Source organism: Lagopus muta, chromosome 1 (assembly GCF_023343835.1).
Source record: "Lagopus muta isolate bLagMut1 chromosome 1, bLagMut1 primary, whole genome shotgun sequence".
NCBI classification, from domain to species: domain Eukaryota; kingdom Metazoa; phylum Chordata; class Aves; order Galliformes; family Phasianidae; genus Lagopus; species Lagopus muta.
In genome coordinates, this window is record NC_064433.1 from 132,216,789 (window position 1) to 132,235,977 (window position 19,189).

At 43.3% G+C, this 19,189-nt stretch overlaps 2 protein-coding genes across 8 annotated transcripts in view; both read left to right on the plus strand.

Moving 5' to 3' along the window:
- Window positions 1–19,189, plus strand: part of RPL31 (ribosomal protein L31) — a 288,373-nt gene that overhangs the window by 226,534 nt on the left and 42,650 nt on the right. The window lies entirely within an intron of this gene.
- The window catches only part of NPAS2 (neuronal PAS domain protein 2), a 97,276-nt gene that overhangs the window by 43,194 nt on the left and 34,893 nt on the right, over window positions 1–19,189 (plus strand). For 4 of the 6 annotated variants that reach the window (XM_048961661.1, XM_048961681.1, XM_048961671.1 and 1 more), the window contains 4 exons: window positions 5,344–5,397; window positions 9,885–10,033; window positions 13,107–13,198; window positions 16,195–16,284. In XM_048961661.1, coding sequence (XP_048817618.1) covers window positions 5,366–5,397; window positions 9,885–10,033; window positions 13,107–13,198; window positions 16,195–16,284 — 363 coding nt within the window. In that variant the 5' untranslated portion in view covers window positions 5,344–5,365. The remainder of the gene's footprint in view (window positions 1–5,343; window positions 5,398–9,884; window positions 10,034–13,106; window positions 13,199–16,194; window positions 16,285–19,189) is intronic. The other 2 variants (XM_048961710.1, XM_048961701.1) reach the window with 1 other exon arrangement.

Genomic DNA, 19,189 nt, shown 5'->3' on the forward strand with positions numbered 1-19,189 from the left:
TTACGCCTTGCTCACAAGCTAGAGATAAAGGATGCCCTGCGCTCACCCTGGCTGCCCTCCCTGCAGCACTGCACTGCTGGCATCATCTGTGCTCCTCCTAGTTCAGGCAGATGCAAATGATGCTGCACCTATGGGGGGCTCACACATCCTGCACCCTGAAATCGAACTGCCACCAGGGCAGCAGGAGAAGCTGCCAAATAACTCACAGCAATAGGTGAAACACTTCTGATAGACGGAAAAGAATACCTTTTCTCACTAAATAAAGAATAAAATCAGAGTACAGTGTGAGCCCTTACTTCTTCTCATTATAATTTCAAAACCACCCAGTTTTGCTACCTGTGAGCAGTCCCTGCCAACCCCAGTTTGGAAGAGCGGAGCATTAATTTCTGTCATGTTGCATCATTTTCATTGTCTGCATTTGGATTATTTTTTTAATTTTTTTTTTTTTTGCTTTAAGCCAGTCACTGTGTAAAGATTCACTGTAAACATATGTGTGAAACGCGGAGAAGCCCATAGTTACACGAGGTCCAATATTTCCTCCAAAAGTTTCCTTCTTGTCTTTTTGTGTTTGGGTCTTCTTTGGAAACCTATAAACAACCTTTTCTTCAGTGCAAACAGAATGTAGTAAACCACTGACTAAAGGAAGATCAAATTGCACACTGTCAGGCAAAGACAGTCATAGCTCTAAACCCAGACTCATACCGTGCTGCTGGAGCTCTCCTTTGATCGTAAAAACAGTGATTCCCATAACAATTGCAGCATTACATGACCTCTAGTAACTGCCGACTGCCTTTCTCCTGCTGAAAATGCACAGTGCCTTCTCAAATGACAATCTGTATCGTGAGGAAAGTGAGTTTTTTTCCTTAAATTCTATTCAGTCTATTCTGTTTGCATTTTCGTACATCACTTTGGATTGGTAGTGGTTCCTGTGCTGTATTTAGCTATGGATTCTGTGTGTTCTTGTAACAGCACAGAGATCTCCATCTGAAAACTAAATTTGGAGGGTTACGTTAAATTTGTCTGTGAATCTCTCGGTTTATTCTGATTTGCACTTATATGAATCCTTCCTTGTGTGTATGCACTATAGCTGTCACAGTGGGATGTCCGAGTGCTTCATCCATGTCAGAGAAACACAGAACAAGCCATTGTAAATGTTCAGACAATCGTTTGTTGCCTGTGACTCCTCGTTTCTCATTTGAGGTTGGATATTAGGAAACATTTCTTCTCAGAAGGAGTGGTAATGCAGTGGCACAGGCTGCCCAGGGAGGTGGTGCAGTCACCATCTCTGAAGATGTTCAAGAACCACATGGATGAGGCATGCAGGGACGTGGGCAGTGGGCATGGTAGGGGTGGGCTGCTGGTTGGACTGATCTCAGTGGCCTTCCAGCCTTAATGATTCTATGAGGGCTGCCTGTAAGTTCTGGGACTTCTGCTGTTACAGGACAAACTGTGCTCTCTGGTCACCAGCAAAGCCTAGCTGTCCTGTTTTAGGCTCTCCAGCAGGTTCTGGCATAGCTCATAAATGATGTCTGATGGAGACAAAGCACTTCTTCATCCTGTATAAACCTTTCATTATTCCTATCTTGTGCTCACTGCCATAATGGGCCAGGAAAATGCGAATGGAGAGGTGCATACTACAATGTTATGGCACACCTTTCCAGTGCTGTGGAGCACAAAGAACCTATTTTTCTTTTTTTTTCATGCAGCAGTAATGCTTGGTGTCTAACAGTGTATATATATATATGGGAACTGTTGAGTCATGGCCTGAACCACTGATTGATCACCTGAGGAAAGGACTGAGTCAGCCATGGGAGCACAGGGGAAAGCAATTCAGCTGTGTGACAAGAAGGGGTGGAACCTGGCTGCATCCCTCCTAGACCCTATTTAAGGGCTGGCTACCACTAGGAAGGGGTCTTTTTCTGGAGATTCCTCCTCTGAGGAGACGTTATTGTGAATCTAGATCTTTGGTTACAGATGTGCATTTCTTTCCTGTTTGTCCCACTGAGGGACGTGGTCAGTGGGCATGGTGGGGGTGGGCTGCTCATTGGATTGCATGATCTGAGAGGTCTTTTCCAACCTTAATGATCCTATGATTTGCAGTTCTTTCTTCTTTCTTCCCAGCAAGAGAAAGGAAATACTTCACTTTTCGGCCCATGCTACCTCCTATTAGAGCTCTGCCTTAGTTGAGAAGAAGGGAGCACAGCTGCTAGTGCTGAGACACAGCACTGCTCCCCAGTGTAGACAAGCACCCTCCAAACCCATGCTGTGAAACACCCATGGGACAACCCACCATGCTAGATAGGAAAAGGGAAGGAAGAGCCCAGCCTTCTGCCTAAGCTGCCTGGTGTAGGGCTGAAGGAACACAAGTGCTGTGAGTACCCACCAGGCTTCCCCAGGCGCAGCCTCTGGGGGAGATTTACATCTCTGTCTTCCTCACTATCAACAGAGAGATGTAATTCAGCTGAATTACCCGAAGGTGATTGAAAATTCCTGTTAAATGTCAGGTTGATTTGTAAGAGCTGAGATTAGCCCGCCACGTGGCAATTTACTGAGAAATCAACAGCTGCTTGCTTGTATTTTGAGCGTCAGTCATGTTACCTCGTGAGCAATAGTAGGACAGTAAGGAGGGAAACCAACCTCCCCTACATAGAGGAGCCTAACTCACTGCAAAACATGCTTCTAGAGTACCATGAGGCGTTCCTGATAAGGACTGGAGGAATTTTACAGTGTGAGCTCTGTGTCCACTGGGAAAACGGTGTATCAAAATAAACACATGCAGTCTTTCTTCTGAGGAGTCCCTGCAGAGAGCTGGCACCATCCATGAATTACTCCTTTCCCAAGCAGCAAGTGTCTGTATGAATGAATGGGGGGAGATGTTTGGGCTGTAATTCTCCATCTGATGACAAAGCCAGGGGTGTGTGGTTTTGTTTTCTGGATGCCCCATTTCCTCATTTGAGCTGAAGAAGCACTCATTTTGAAAAACAGAGAAAAACTAACCAGAAAACATACAAAATAAAATATTTCTATACGTGTTGTCATGACTTAGAGCCCTGGAGATGGATTTACAGCTTGTCCAGACTCCTCCTATTATGGGAAGCCCTCTGGCAGACCCCAGTGGCTCAGGGGTGGGGAGGGCCATGATTTGCTACAAAAGGAACCTGGCTACCAAGCTAGTGTGCAGCTAGCAACGAGTTGGCCCTGCGTGTTGGGAGCCAGGTAGCAGTGCCAGATTCTGCTGTACCTATTTTATGAAGAACAGCTTTAATTTCAGACGGTACATGTGTACCTACAAACGTTGTTAGCAACGTTTATGATACTCTGGAGATTCTGCCGTGTGAGCAAACAGAAGTAAAATGGCAATTAGGTATTGTCTAACGGTAGGGACAGCACAGTGGGTCCAGAATTTCATGTTAGTGAGTGAGAAACATTGTTTACTGGAGTCTGGCTGTGAATTGCTGTATGGGTCTAGCCAGGTCCCTGGCAGAGCAGACCAGTCAGACCTGTTGCTTCCTGGTAAGAGTAAGGGCTTCCCTGCAATGTAATTCCTTGACAGTTCATGCAGTCCAGCTACAGGAAATCACTTTCCAAAGGGCCAGTGTGCCTTGCAGAAGCAGATGGGGCTGAGTAGCACCTATCCCTATGCACCATCTACCGCCACCCAGAGCACTAGTCCCTGTGCTCCTGCTTTCTGCTCGGAATCTGCTGCAAACAAAGGAGCCCCTGGTGCAGCAGAGGAGGATCTTCAGGGATTCACAGAAGGTCCTCTGCTGACGCTGCCCTATGTCTCATGCCATGTCCTAGATCACAGATTCATAGAATCACAGAATGGCCTGGGTTGAAAAGGACCATAGCGATCATCTGGTTTCAACCTCCTGCTATGTGCAGGGTGGCCAACCACCAGACCAGGCTGCCCAGAGCCACATCCAGCCTGGCCTTGAATGCCTCCAGGGATGGGGCATCCACAGCCTCCTTGGGCAACCTGTTCAGTGCATCACCATCCTCTGAGTGAAAAACTTCTTCCTATGCAATGGAGCCTTGCGAGCAAAGCTCTAGCAATGAAAGGCAGCAGAGTCCTAAATGACAGCCCTTGCTGTACTGCTGATGCCTTCTTTGCTCTCCAATGACATAGCTGGGCATTGCAAATTCAGTAAGTGAACAAATAACAGTAAAAAAAAAAAAAAAACCACTTCGTTTGTCATCGCATTTTTGCGTGAATTATTTGAAAATTCCCTTGTTGGGCTGACAGCTCCATTTTGGCACTTGGTGAATAATCACCCGTAGGATTTGTAGAATGCTGGTAAATAAAATTTAACTGGGACTATAAATTTTCCTGGTCTAAAATATGGATTGTGCTGTGGCTGACTTGCCTGTTTTCAAAGCCAAAGAAATATGTGAAAAAAACAAAACCCTAAAAACTACATCATGCTATTTATTTTCTGTATCACAGAATTCAGCAATTTAAATTTGCCAGCCCCTCAGCCTTCATATTTTCTATTTATGCTGCTCCATCAACACATCGAGCACCAGCTTTACCCTCCAATCAGTGACCTGTAGCTTTAATTTCTCCTTCCTCTTGTATCTGATAAAAAATTGCAGGGTTGTTCTATGTTCTTAGTTAACTGTTGAGTAATGAGCAGGTGGAGCAGGACTGCAAAAGCACCACTGACAGAAGGAGGGATTTTATCCACTGTTCTTTCTATTGATAACTTTTCACTCCTGATTTTTAATAAGGCAGTTTGGAAACAGGCGCATTCCTGTATGACTCATAGGTGGAAAATACCATGGACTTAAATAATGCACAGCAATTAACTTCCCTCCTCCTGCAACCAAACTTGCTGATTTTTGTGAGTGCTGTCACTGCATGTCATTAAACTGTGCCTTTGGGAAAGATGCTTGGGCCAACCCAGCACTGTGGTGCTGCCCATTCAGTAAATGGGTGCAGTGAGGGACTGGAGGAAGCATTTGGGGGAGCACCTCTAAAGCCTCCTCTACTTGCTCTCAGCCTGGAGCTCATTCAGCCTGCAAGCTGACAGAGAGCATCCTCAACACTGAAAATCCCCTGAGAAATGTCTGTTTCTGTACAGTGTTGACGCGCAATGTTGTGCCTGGGAGCCTTGATCCCTGGCTGCAGACCCTACAGCTAGTGTGACACTGAGGAGTAATGCTGTCTGCAGTGGATGTTTCTTAAAATCATGGACTGTGGCATAAAGCACTGCTGACACATTTATCTGACCTGGATATCATCACTCTGTTATTAGAATGAAATAGCGTGACTCTGAGATTAACCTGAAAGTAGAACTAACAACGTGACGATTCATAATGGTTCTCACATTCCTTCCACAGGAAAAACTGCTTAGACAATCTAATGGATGAAGATGAGAAAGACAGGGCAAAGAGGTGAGCACTTTTCCTTTTTGAACCCTCTTTAACTCTTGGTGAGCTTGATGGTGCGTGTTGCTGCAGAAGCTGCTTTATCCATAATCAACTAATAAAAGAGAAGAGAGGAAAATAAAGCCAAGCTCAATCTGAAAAACTGTCATATCAGAGTGCAAGTCCTGGACACCCTGTAAGAGGAAAATAACTTACCAATTTCCTATAGAAACGGTCAAAAAAACCCAAAGGTGTGTTTTTTCACACTAGTGAAAGAGCACAAGGCCTAAAGAACCAACAAAGCAGTCCTGCTGCTGTAGCACATCATCATAGCTCTCAGAATGTAAAAAATACGTGACTTTCTTTTTACAAGAAGCATATTGCAAAAGAAAAGGAACTTTAAAAATGTGTTGGTTTTTTTTTGTAATATGATGGCCACTTACTCAGCAATGCCTATCTCACGGTGATGAGAACACCCAGACGTTACCTTCATAACAGAGAAAAGCTGTTCAAAGTGCTGTGTCAGCCCTAAAGTGACAGAAACATTTATTTCCGTATATATTCTTTGCTCCACGATAAAAGTCCCAGCTGATACGTAGGCAGGAAATTGTTGCGAGCACTTTGTGGGCAGGGGAGGGCTGTGCTTCAAGGCAGAAGAGCCGTGCAATAAAACGCTAATAACTGTCCAATCTGGCTGGCATCTGCAGTGTCACAAAGGCTGTTGGAAAGCATTTTATTTATTTATTTTCTGGAAGAATTATCAATACTGCAGCCTGCAATCTAATTGTTTAAGAGGGAGCCTCTGGTTGCATGCATTTTTTTTTTTTCCCTGGTTCCCCCTAATGAGAGTAATTTCCAGTCCAGGCACAACTAGTTGATCCATTTTCATCTCTTTTGATTCCTTCTCCTCTCCTTCCTTCCCTGCGGCCTTTTCTCCCTGATATAGGTCAGTACACACTGCAGCCACGCTCAGCCGCTCTGCTTTGCTCCCTCCTCCAATGTATGCAAGGCTGCAAGGAGTCACCTGCTTTGCCCTCTGTGGGGTTTGGCTGATAGAACAGGGACACTTTATTGCATGTGGCTGTGCTGAGACATCCACAAAGAACACAGACACCTGCAGACAGGGTGGTCTTGGGGAATGGATGCCTCCTGTCGCATCGCATCACCAAACGTTCTTTCTTTTTAGTGCACAAGGACCTGAAGAGTGTAAGATGCAGGGACCTTGGGTCAAGGAGGTGGAGGGCAGTAGGCAGCCCACATCTAGCTGGTATCACCACTCGTCGTGCTTAAGGCCTCATTTTTCAGATATTAGCATTGTTGAAACAAAAATGCATTAAATGAACACGCAAAGGACAAAAATAGAATTAGGCGTATCCTCACGATCGGCGATTGTCATCACCATCTGGTGTGATTTTCATGCCGTTTGTTCAGGGAGGAAGTTTTTGATGTGCCCTGGGGCAGGCCTGCTCTAAGGTGGATGAAAGAAAAGATAACTTTTAAGATGTAAAGAGGAAATCACTTCTTTGGATTGCAATGTAAGCACTTCTTGGTTTTTAGAAATAAAACTAAATTGGAAATTAAGTCTGGAATTGTGGAGTCATAGAATATTCTGAAGGGATCCACAAAGACCATTCAGTCCAACCCCTGGCTCCACATAGCACCACCCAAAATCCAAGCCCTATGTCTGACAGCGTGGTCCAAATGCTCCTTGGACTCTGGCACTCAGGGCTGTAACTGCTGCCCTGGGCAGCCTGTTGCATGCCCACCACCCTCTGGTGCAGAACCTTTTCCACACCTCCCAGCCTGATCATAAGAGGATTCATAGAAGTCTACAGTTACTGAAATATATGAGAACCACCAAGACTCATTTAAAAGCTGCATGATTTGTTCTAAAGCTTTAAAGAAAGACAAATGTGGGAGAAGCCATTGGCTGAACATTCTGATCTTATGGAGATCAGAAATTGTAATTTCATTTTCAATTTTTTGATGCTAGATTAAGTATACTAAATTTTATAGATATATTAATATCAAATGAAAGGTATTCTTTGTTTTTTCTTAACCCTTTTTCTTGTAGTTTCCTTTAACTAATAGAAAATCATATATATATATATATATATATATATTTAACAATTCAATTGAACTGCAAATTCCAGCCAAAATCAGCTTGGAGTAAACCCTAAGACAACACTTAATAAATTAAGGCTAGCAGTTGCCATTTTCCACTCCAATAAAATGTAAATTTAAGACTCTGAGTTAAAGTATGCGGTACAGCTACCTGCTTTGATGCATATGCAATGTAATCCATTGGACAGCCAAAAGAAATAGGAAATTTAGTGTAAAGTCACATTTCATTGTAGATCAGCATCGTGCAATGGCTGCCGGTCAACAAGTATAGGCCTATTTCTAAGACAATAAGCAGCAAGTATGTGATAATACAAATGGTTATTGAGAACACATCTGAATAGGTGGGTTTGATCTTTCTGAATTCGAGCTGTCCTGTATTGCCTCTAGTTGTATTCACTACAATTCCAGATTTTATTCATACTGCATCTCCTTCTTCCCTTGAGTATGTGTATTTTTTTGGAGTAGCGGGGAGAGAGGAGAACTGGGATGAGCAGTGTGGAATTAAGACTGTTTTGGCTTACTCTAAGTGATATAGCCTAGCAATGAAGTAAACAAGGCGCGGGAGCAATCTTCCAAGGGAAGTGATGAAACCTGCATTATTTAAGGCATTTACAACTGGATTGAACTAAGGCATTTACAACCATATAGGGATAGTTTAGATGACCTAATTGTGGGCTTTTTTTCCTCTTTTTCCCCCTTTTTAAGATTTTACTGTGATTGTCGATTCAAATCTTGGAAGAGTTCTTTCTGTCAAAGGAGTTTTTATGTTTCCTTTGTGAATAAAATGTCAAGTATTAAAAATAGGTGCTTTATATTTCTGTCAAAGCATCTTTATTTTGGCAATGCAACACTTTCCTGGTACTTTATTTGATTTTCAGGAAGATCAAGACCCTTTGAGCTTAAAATGAACTGAGGACTGAATTACGAGAAAGTAAAATGTTGACATTCTTTAAGTCTCCTTGAACTGTACAGAAATAGGATAAGGATGGAGCTTTTGACATCTTGTTCTGACAGCCTTTTGCACTGCAGTAAGAACAGGCTGGAATCAGTCAGGCAGTATCCACCCAATCTCTTGTGTTCCAAGCTGTAAAATAATCAAACGTTGGCTTCTATCCAGTGCATCTCCAAGTGTGTTTAGGGTTGAGAGCAAGACAAACAAAAATCACCCAGCCCTCTGTTGGTAGTAACATCCAGAAGCCTCTGCAGTGATTTCTGTGATAAAATGTTTATTGCCGGACTGGTCCTTGGGGGGGTGTAAATGCTGGGCTAAATTCTGCTCTCATTTTCACCAGTGTGTGGACAGAACTCCTTACAATGTACAGCAGAATTAGCTGCGATGAGACACTCAGAAGGAGAACCGGCCTCTTGGCTTTTCTTTCCTGCCTACATATAACCAGATTTTTAGATCTTTATGTCATTAATGAGGCAAATCTTGCCTGCTTGGTGACCTCTCAGAAGAACAAACACATCTTCTGTATTATGCTTATTTTAACATAGCTGCAGAAGTCTGAGTGATAGTCTTCATATTGAAAGACTGTCATATTTTTGGGGGTCATTCAGAAACCTTTATTTGTGCATAGCTTCATATATGTTTAAAAAGTGAATAAAGTACACAAGCTGAAAAGATTATCAATAGCTTAATGACAGTGTCATGAAGTTGCCAAAAAAATTCCAGATGAAGTCAGGTCCCTTCTTCTGTTGAGCTCTTCAAATACAGCAGTAGAAGTCGGTTTTCTCTGATGAGCCAGCAATGGAAATAGGCAGGACTGACTGAGAGTTGTAGAGTCATCACTTCATATCCAAAGAGTTGTGACATTTGGACCTAAAGTGATATGCCCAGTGGCACTCGGGCATTATGGGCAAGAAGCTATGACTCTGCTAGCACTTCTGATCCCCACATCCAGGTATATGTCCTGGCCTTGGCCCCCATCCATGCTGAGATGGGATGCACACATCAGCCATCCCTCCTTTTTTGTCCTGGTGACCTTGGAAAGGAGACTGAGCTAGGGGGCATATGAGCCAGGTGGGAGCCTCTGCTAAGCTCCCTGATGTGAATGACTGGAAGACAACAGCCCCATGGCTCTCTGTAAAGCAAGCTTAGATGTACCCAGAGGACCTGCATGAAGAGACAGTCTCTGGGTGGACCCCATTCCAGTGCAGTGGCTGAGCTGAAGGACTGGAGTTCCTCTCTCCTCTTAAAACTGCCCAGATGGGTGTGCCCCACAGTATTATCAATCTGTACTCTGCTCTTTTATGAATGATTTGCCAGTGCCAATCTTCACATAATGAGGCCTACTGCATGCTGATTTCCACGTGCATGCATTACAAAGAGGAGGTGCATGATGATTCCTCTTCTTGCTCCTCTCATCTTTTTTTTTCTCCATCTATAGGGCTTCGCGTAACAAGTCTGAAAAGAAGAGACGTGATCAGTTCAATGTTCTCATCAAGGAGCTCAGCTCAATGCTTCCGGGCAACACCCGTAAAATGGACAAAACTACTGTGCTGGAAAAAGTCATTGGCTTTCTGCAGAAACACAATGGTAAGAGTTACTGCAGCTCATCATGCACTTGCCAAGCGCTGTTACAAAATCCTGTTTCCTTCAGTGATTATCAAAATGGCTCAAGGGGTTTAAAAGTGCCAATGTAAGGTACTTTCTTCTACCTCTTGGCTTCTCAAAAGATAATTTACGGTCATTGTGCTGCCCAAATCCATCTCCTCAGTTGTTCTTTAGTTGAGAATGGCTCTCAACCTGTTATGGAAGGTGGTGAATGTCAGGAATGGAGGCAGCTGTGCCTTGCAGCTTAAGTGAAGAAAAGGGGTGCTTTGAACAAGAGGAGTTTGGGGACAGAGGGAAGATTCCTCTCCTTGAAACTAGCAATATTCTGAGAAGAACGAAGCACTCACCTCAGCTTCTCTATGGAAAAGTACCAGGAAACAGTCTGATCAGCTCCTTGCTCCTCAGTGGACTCTGTAGGACTCAATTTCCACAGACAGCAGAAAATTCAAATCAGGAAAGGCCCCAGGTTTTTGAAGTCAATGTCAGCAAATTGCATCCAGAGAAAGCTTTGCTTGGTTTACACAAGCAGAAAGCTATGTCATGTTTGTAGAGCATGCAGTTGTGTGCAATTTTCACCTTGGAAAGGCAGGAGCTTGTTTTAGGTTGCAAACACGGTGACAGTGAGGTGTCTCAGAAAGGTTCCCTCACTGCAGAAATCCCTGACCCTACTGATCTATCCCCATTGGTCTTGTTTCCAGTCAGTGCAATGAGCATACATGGAAGGCTCCCTGATGTGTGCACATCCTCTAGCAGGAAAAAAGACTTATGAAGTGCTTCTCCTCTATAAATCAGGACTGACATGGAGTCCTCTTGCTCTCCTTCCATGAGGAAGAGGCTGAGAATTTAGCAGGCGACTATAGGGAATGTCCACAAAGAGAGAGGAGAGGTTGTCATGGCTGATGCACTGCACCACCTGGCTCACCTTGTTTGTCAAACATCTCCCTCTCTGGAAGTGCTCTGTGGGAAGTGGAAAAGAGCACAGCAACTCTTCTATCATAGCTCCCAACATAATGGAGTTGCAAATGCCAAACTTATTGAGGAAATAAATATAATGATTCTGTTGTTAAAGTTTCTTTTTTTTTTTTTTTTTCCCTAGACAAGATACCCATGAGAAAGCATGACTGGGGCGTCTCAAAGTTTGATAATTGTATATATTTATTAGAAAGTAATAGCAGTAACTTTTTTTTTTTTTAGCTACCCGAGACAGAGTAAACCAAAATATGAGTATGCTCAGTTATAAAAGCCAAGCAAAGGGCAATCATACAAGTCTTGAAGAAGTGTAGACAAGTGTGGCTGATAGCCCAAATGATTTACTACAAAAGGGACTTCATTTCTAGAAGAACAAACAACTGGGTAAAAGAAATCCAACAGTCATAAATCCTTCCCCAGAAACTGGGTCAAACTGTGACTGGTTTTGTGCACTCGCTAAAAACAGTAAATGTTATCTATTTTTAAACTAGATTAGTAGTCACACAATATAATACAAAGCATCACCATTTAAAAAATGTTGATTATCTTCAGAGTAGTTTGGATCTGCTTTATTCAATCGCATTTCCCTTTCACTTAGTAGGCTAAACCAAGATTTTAGTTATAACAGAGGCGCAGGTCAATTTTTAGAATTTTTGGTTTCGTAAACAGTCTCTTTCTTTATAATCCACAGAATCTCCCAAATCTCAAGTAATTCTTCTAGCAGTTGATGTTTTGTGTATATCAGCTTTCCCAAGCTGAAAGCATCCTCTATTTTGAGACTACATAATGCAAATCTGGCTGGGGCTGATCTCTACTTTTCTTTCGTCTGGTTTTCATATCTCCATGTAAGACCATCTCAGCTGCCCATGACAGCCCCAGCAGTGCAGACAGCAAGCTGAACTCACTGTCTCCGCTCATAAACCTGGAACAGAACTTTCATTTATTTCTAGGAGACAATATGCACAGGCAACATTATAAATTTACTCTCTTTAATAGCACTGAGCTATTTTCATTTCCCTGGCCAGTTTGCCTATGTGCTTGGAATAAGGAGCATTGGGTATTGCGTGCTCTGTAAGTGTTAATCAATGGGATTAATTAGCAGGTGGTGCTGAAGGGAAAAGGCAGGCTGCACTCAGCATCCCCTCACTACTCACTACGTCAGTACTGAACGACGAAGCCCGTTTGGAGAAGCAGAGTGAGCAGTGAACAAAAACAGCACCAGATTCTGTAAATCATAAGATCTACCCCATAACACTGTCTGACAAGTCTGGCAATTCTCAGGCAAAGCTAGCACAAGTCGCTGTTTTTTGGAGCTTACCACAGTGCACCCAGCTATCCCTGGTACGGTGCCACGTTTCACTGCTACGTCATGATTTGTCACTCTGGTGTGCCTGCACTCCACTCAGGCACCACTCATCCATGGGCTTTGCTGACAGCAGGAGCATCCTCATAGGCATCATCCATGTGGACATGGAGGATGCCTATGAGGGCTTGAGTATGGAAGATCCCCTTCAGACAGGATTTGGGAGGAATCCCCAGTGCTCCAACTCTTACATTTCCCAAATACAAGTGATGCAGTTCCTATGTATCACTTGCATTTTGGTGAATGGAGGAATTCCTCTGGTGTTTAGGGTTATAGGGCTTTGGGTCTTCTCTGAAGGGGTATTTTTGCTTTTCTTCATTAGACACAGTAGCTGTAGGCTGAACTCTAGCTCCTGGGTGTCCTAATTTTGAAACAGCATGTTGTAAATTCCAATTTGGCATGTGCCAAACCTCATCTTGATCTTAATTTTGTGCAAAATGTTTTTATCTTTGAACAATACTTTAGTAATGCTAACCAATGCCAATGGCTAGGTGAATACAAGTTCCCACAGAAGCTGGTTCAAGCTGAGTTGAACAAAAACAGAGGAAAATACTTCAGGCTTGGGCCAGTTGAGGCAGTCATTATTCTCTCTGTCTGTATGCAAAACCCGTACTTGAAAAATGAAATTTTTGAATATACAGATAATTTCTACCTTTTCGTATATAGTCTTGCAAAATATAAGTTTCTCTGAATTTTAAAAGATGAAATGTTTTATTTATCTAGAAGTGTCAGCACAGACGGAGATTTCTGAAATTCAGCAGGACTGGAAGCCTTCATTTCTCAGCAACGAGGAATTCACCCAGCTGATGTTGGAGGTGAACGTGCATACAGCTCTGCTACTTTTGCCTAGCAGTTGTGGAAATGCCCATGCTTCTAGAATAAGATGTGGTTCGCAGCTCCAAAAGAGGTTTCAGGTACCCCTGTGTTTGCCCATCAAGCAAAGGGGTGAGAGTTGGCTCATGGCGCTGCTGCTCACCCTTGCACCAGCAGCACTGCTGCTGCAGCACCCTGCAAAGAGCTCCAAGAAATGCAATCCAAAAGAGAGATTTGAATCACAGATTACATTTTGTTTTCACAACCTGGGGTGAGGGAAAGGGCATGCAGCAGTTTATCTCCTGATCTCGTAATGTGCTATTATTAATATTTATGCAAGAGTAGCACCTACAACACAGCAGTGTCACGTCCCTTTAGTGCTAGGTGCTGTACAACCAGATCAAACCTGACAGCTCCTGCAGGCTTGATGCAGTTAATACTTCCACTATAATGAATTTCCAGGCCCTTATCAAACACTTTTTATTCTAATAGAGAGCGGGGTTATTTTGCAATGATAGGTTTTAAATTATCTTTAAATTACACCATAGGTGCTTTTAACACTAGCAGGGATTTGAAGGGAGGTGACTCAATGGCGTTTATGCACATTTGAGATGAAATGCAAATGAGCTGCTAAAATGCACTTTTCTCTCTTAGTAACAGCTAGAACCTTCTTTAACAATGATCTTCTCCCATGGTAAACATGCTGAAGTTCACTGTGATGGGATGCCCCAGATTCAGGGTTGAGAGATGCTTCGCGCATACTGTATCTATGACCACTGATTCCAATGTAGTGCTCAGGAGCACTGACATACGTTGCTCTTTCAGTCTGCATTAAAAACAGTTCCCTCAGGAACCAATATGTTGATAGATGTCTTGACTGTTGATTCTGCTTGTATCAGCCACACAGTTTTAAAGTAAGAAACACTTGCTTTCAAACTTCCTGGTTTGTAAAATACCTTCCTGCTAATGTGTGTTTCAAGTTGATGTTGGGGATTGGGATGTCCTATTGAGACAGATGTTCAGTAGTCACTTCTTTTTTCTTTTTTTTGCCTTTCCTCTAATCTTATTTTATTAGCATTTGGACAAGACTTCTTAAAGTTCTTCCTGTTTTGTTAACAAAGAATGGGAAGGATTTTTTCAAGCATTGATTCAAAGGAGTCGTGTCCTACCACAGAACTACATCAGCTTTCCTGAAAACAGCCCCTTTTTACTCAATGAAAAGTAAGGAAATTACACACGAGTGGGGACCAGATCTGTTGGTCCATCCATGATTGTTGCAGTACAGAAAGCTTTGATGAGCCACATGCCATCTTCATGCTGGAAGAGGACTGCAAGTAAATAAACACAGAATTATGTATGCACATATTAACTTGATCTCACCACAAAAGTCTGATATGAGTCACTTTGTATGATTTGCATTGAATATGAAATAAAGACTCGGTTTAAAAAAATAATAGAAAGAAAAAACATCCTTCACCATAGTAACATGCACAATCCAGCTGCCTTGTGATACCACTGCTCTCTTCTGAGGGTTAACAGATATCATGCCTTTTAGAAAACAGCTTGAATGTACTATACTGAAGAAAAACATATCCTCTGCACTTAGATTAACAAAATCACAGTAACTGGAGGGTTAGGCAGCTGGAGGGTTTTCAGAAATGCTAAACACATACTCTTCTGCTGGGGTGTAAGTTATTGACCTGCTTTTCAAAGGATTGTAGCACCAGCAGATTCCCATTGACTTAAATAGTTGTGGGTGCTCAGCATTCTCTGAAAAAAGGAACATATGTTTGTGTCTTTATTCAAGGCTTTGTGCTCTCCTATGTTTTTTTTTACCAAACAATTAGCATTTCTAGTGTTCTCAGAATTCTTACCCTTATTGAAGGCAGCAGGGGAGAAGGATGTTCGGCAGCTTGCAGGATGCAAGCCTGTCTTGGAGGGGGGCCCAGCTTTGCAGGGAGGGTTTGTGACCTGGTGCCACCACCACCACCAGGCTGTTGGACACAGACCTGTCTTTGGAGTGCACCTGAAATTTTCAGTCCTGCTCGTGGCACTTATGCTGCTCCAAATAGGGCAGTCAGCACCAGCTTCACCTGTGACCTGGCAGAGAAACCACTGACCCATTCCACCTGAAGGCACTTTGCCAGTGGTTTCTTGGTCCTGATGAGGCTTTAATATTGTCTCTGAGCATCTGCTATCGACTGAATTTTTGAGGTGATCTGCTCAGAGTAGGTGAAATGCTGCTTTAAATCTGGAAGTCTACCTAGGTTTAATTTAGAAGGAGATTGATCTCAAAGCTTCCCAGCTCAGAATAAAGAAGGAACTAATTTTGGAGGTGAAATTGCTGCTGTGCAGAGGATTGGTCCTTTCAGTGCTAGGCATGAGGGGGCTCACTGCAAGGTGGGACCCGAGTGAGGAAGAAGCTCTGTGGAAGGGGGAATTTCTCTTTGAATGAGTAATCCAGTACCATGACCTTTAGAGTAAATCACTCAATTAAAAGTCAGACTAAGGATTATTTGATCATTTGCATTGCTTTTACTTACATGAAAGCCCAGTAACATACAACATTACATTTATACAAACTGAGATTTATGAGTTTTGAAGAGAACTACCATTTTGAGATAGGACTGCATCCTTTCATCGTCCTTTGATATTTACACAGAGCTCAAATTTTCATTTTAATAACTTCCAAGGGATCCAGTCTTAGTCATTTTGCATTATTAAAATGTGTGATTAATTTAAAAACTGAGACATGAAATATTCCTGTGAGCCCTTTGTTGCTTCAATAGTAGGTTTTGCTAGACTACAAAGAGTGTTGTAAAAGTTAAATCAGACTGTAAAATCAGAGAATTACTGTTCTGCAGCGTGAGATAACGTTTCTACGACTCAACAACAATACGGTGCTGAAGTAAAATGGTTTTGATCAACATGCAGTGAGACATGCTGTTTACTCCCCCCTTCCCTACTAAAGCACTCTCCACTTGCATGTTTTCCTTAGGCATTGGACGGCTTCATCATAGCAGTAACCACAGGTGGGAGCATCATCTACGTGTCTGACAGCATCACACCTCTTCTAGGGCATTTACCAGTGAGTAACTCTGGCACAAGCTTTTTTCTACTAAAAACCATAGGATTGGGCCCTGCCGTGTTAAAAACAGACACAGGAGGGTGGGAGATGGGGTGAGGGGATGTTTTCATGCAAACGCAGGGAGAGTTTTTGTCCCTACGTTATGCCAGTTGTTGCTGTCGATCTCCTTTGCTCCCTCTCAGCATGATTCATGCACTTCAAGTTTTTGTTGCTATGAGGCACTTGGGTTTGAATGGAAAAAGCTCTGTGGGAATCCTCTGGCCAAGGGAGGGATGGGTTGACCTGGCTGATCTTTTCCATCTCTGATTTCTAAGCTAGTTCAGCCCAGCAAGGAGCTTGCTAAGGGCCTTATTCTGCTCCACGGAGGTAAAAGACATAAACCCCACTGCACTCAGAGGGGCAGGAGGTAGCTGGCAACTGCTCCCCTACTTGAGCTGCTTGTGGAGATGTTGCTGTGAATGCAGTAGAGAGTGGCTGCGCTGGACTCTGCTCCTGTTGCTAAGGCTGCTCTGGGAGGAATGGTGCAGTAATGAAGTATTAATCCAAACACTCATTTTTAGTAGCTCAGTCTCAAATAAATGTGTGCCCAGGAGAAAACAATACCTGCCAAATCATTATTTCACTGCCACCGTTCCCATGTTCTTCAGAAAATTACAATTATTTTTCTCTCGTTTACTTTTTCACCAAATACGTGCTGTTTTCCACCCAGCCAAATGTATTTCACACACACTACCTTCCTGTAGTACAAACAAAAATTATTTTCTTCTGAGGCGAAAGGAACTTGATGAAAGGCGGCAGCTCCTGGTAAATGCAAGAATATTGCTACGCAACAACAGATTGAACTGAATCTATCTACTCCAGTTTTCTTTAATCGTAAACAGTTGAGAACCCAGTGGTTGACTATTTTCTGACATTTGTCTTCAAATCAAAGGCAGAGAGAAAGCTGTCCTGCATGCAAACTCCTGTGTTTTCATACGCTTACTGATTTATGTGGAGCTCTTGGAGCAGGTCCAGACGAGGGCCACGAAGATGATCAGAGGGCTGGAGCACGTCTATTGTGAGGAAAGGTTGAGGAAAGTGGGCTTGTTCAGCTTGGAGGAGAGAAGGCTCCTGGGAGACATCACTGCAGCCTTCCAGTACTTGAAGGGAACGTATAAATAGAAGGAAGAATGACTTTTTACGCTATCTGATAGTGATAGGACAAAGGAGGAATGGTTTTGAAATAAAAGGAGGAGATTTATGTTAGATTTTAGGAAGAAATTACCTAATTAAAGGGTGATGAGGCGCTGGCACAGCTGCCCAGAGAAGCTGTGGTACCCCATCCCTGGAGGTGCTTGAGGCCGGGTTGGATGGGGCCCTGGGCAGCCTGAGCTGGTGGGGGGCAGCCCTGTCCTTGCAAACACTGATCTTCCTGGACATGGTAGATCTGCTGCAGATAATTATCTTTTCAGGAGGACCACTGATGTCAGGCCCTTGCCAAAAACAAGCAAGCTACCTCCATAACTGCTCCCATCAAAGCAGCTCACTGCAGCCAGGGTTGGGAACCAGCCTGAAGGCAACAGCAGAAGTCCCACAGACCTCAGGGCTGACAGAGCAATAGTGGCAAACCCTGCCCCATCAGTCTGTACCCATGCAGTATGTTTTGCAAGCTGGCTTCGACCAGCCCGAGGTGCGCAAATCATGTGCCCACGTTCACTGTGCGGCTCATGGGAAATTTCAGCTGTCCTTTCTATTCGTGTTCTGAAGTTCTAAAACTAATCAGAGCACTATCAGGAAAATCTACATTACTTACTTTGTTAACAGCCAGGATCTACTGGTAAGCTACATTCAGTCACTGTTGGAGGGACACCATACCAATTCTTCCTCCTCTGTGAGTGCAGGGGAAAAAGAAGATACTGTGTAAATCTGCTGCTTTGAGCACAGAAAGGAAGGCACAATTGGGCAGAGCACAAAGCAGGGCTCTCTGAGGGCCCCTATCCACAAATCTGATGTATTTTTTTTCATTAAAATCATGGAAGACTCTGGTGCTGAGAGTAAATATATCCAATTCTCTTTTATTCAGCTTCCCTAAGTTTCATGGAGCGTTTTCAGACACCAGCTGCCTCTGTGGTAATTCTAAATAGTCTATTATTGCAAGATTTGGAGACTTCTCCCAGGGTTGGCTGATGTGAAGAAAGGTTTAGCTAATGTGGTTAGACTGGCTGTAGTTAAAGTGAAATGAACTACTGTAAATCTGGTCACAACTCAAAGCGTTTAGCATCAGCTGATACACTACACCCCTGAAACCATGCTGGCCTTGGGAAGAGGGTCGCCCCTGCTTCTTCTTATCAGCTTTGCTTCACGAAACAGCTAAATGCAGATGGCAGAATGCCAGTTTCCAACCCACAGGAGGAAACTCTGCTTTCTTTCTACTGGACTTAGGCAAAAAGTGCTGCACCTGCTCACTGACCAAGGGCAGTGGTGGGTGCTAGTTAAACATCAGGGCTTACAGAGCTGCTCACTGCAGAGCAATTGGGCAAAGCTGCAAACTTTCCCTTCCACCGTATGCGTTTTTGTCAGTGGTGATTACATTTTGTTCCCCTCACCTTTCACCTATTTGTCATGGTACCAGGTGGCTGCTCTCCAGGTCTGGTACAGAAGGAGCTTGCATGACATTTCCTACAGCTCCAGTGAGACTGGTATATTTACTCATCTCTTTATTTTTGGCCTGTCAATAGGTTCCTGGTTGGCATATTGATTCAAGAATACTATTGTATTCCTGAGTTGGATGAGATCCAGAAGTTGTTCTGTGCATTTCTCCACAGGTGTTCCTGACCTCTTTCAATAGCAAAAGCTGTAAAATACGTGAAGTAGATTCTATCTGTTCTGTTCTATCTCTAAACAGAAGGGATACTGCAGCACTTGA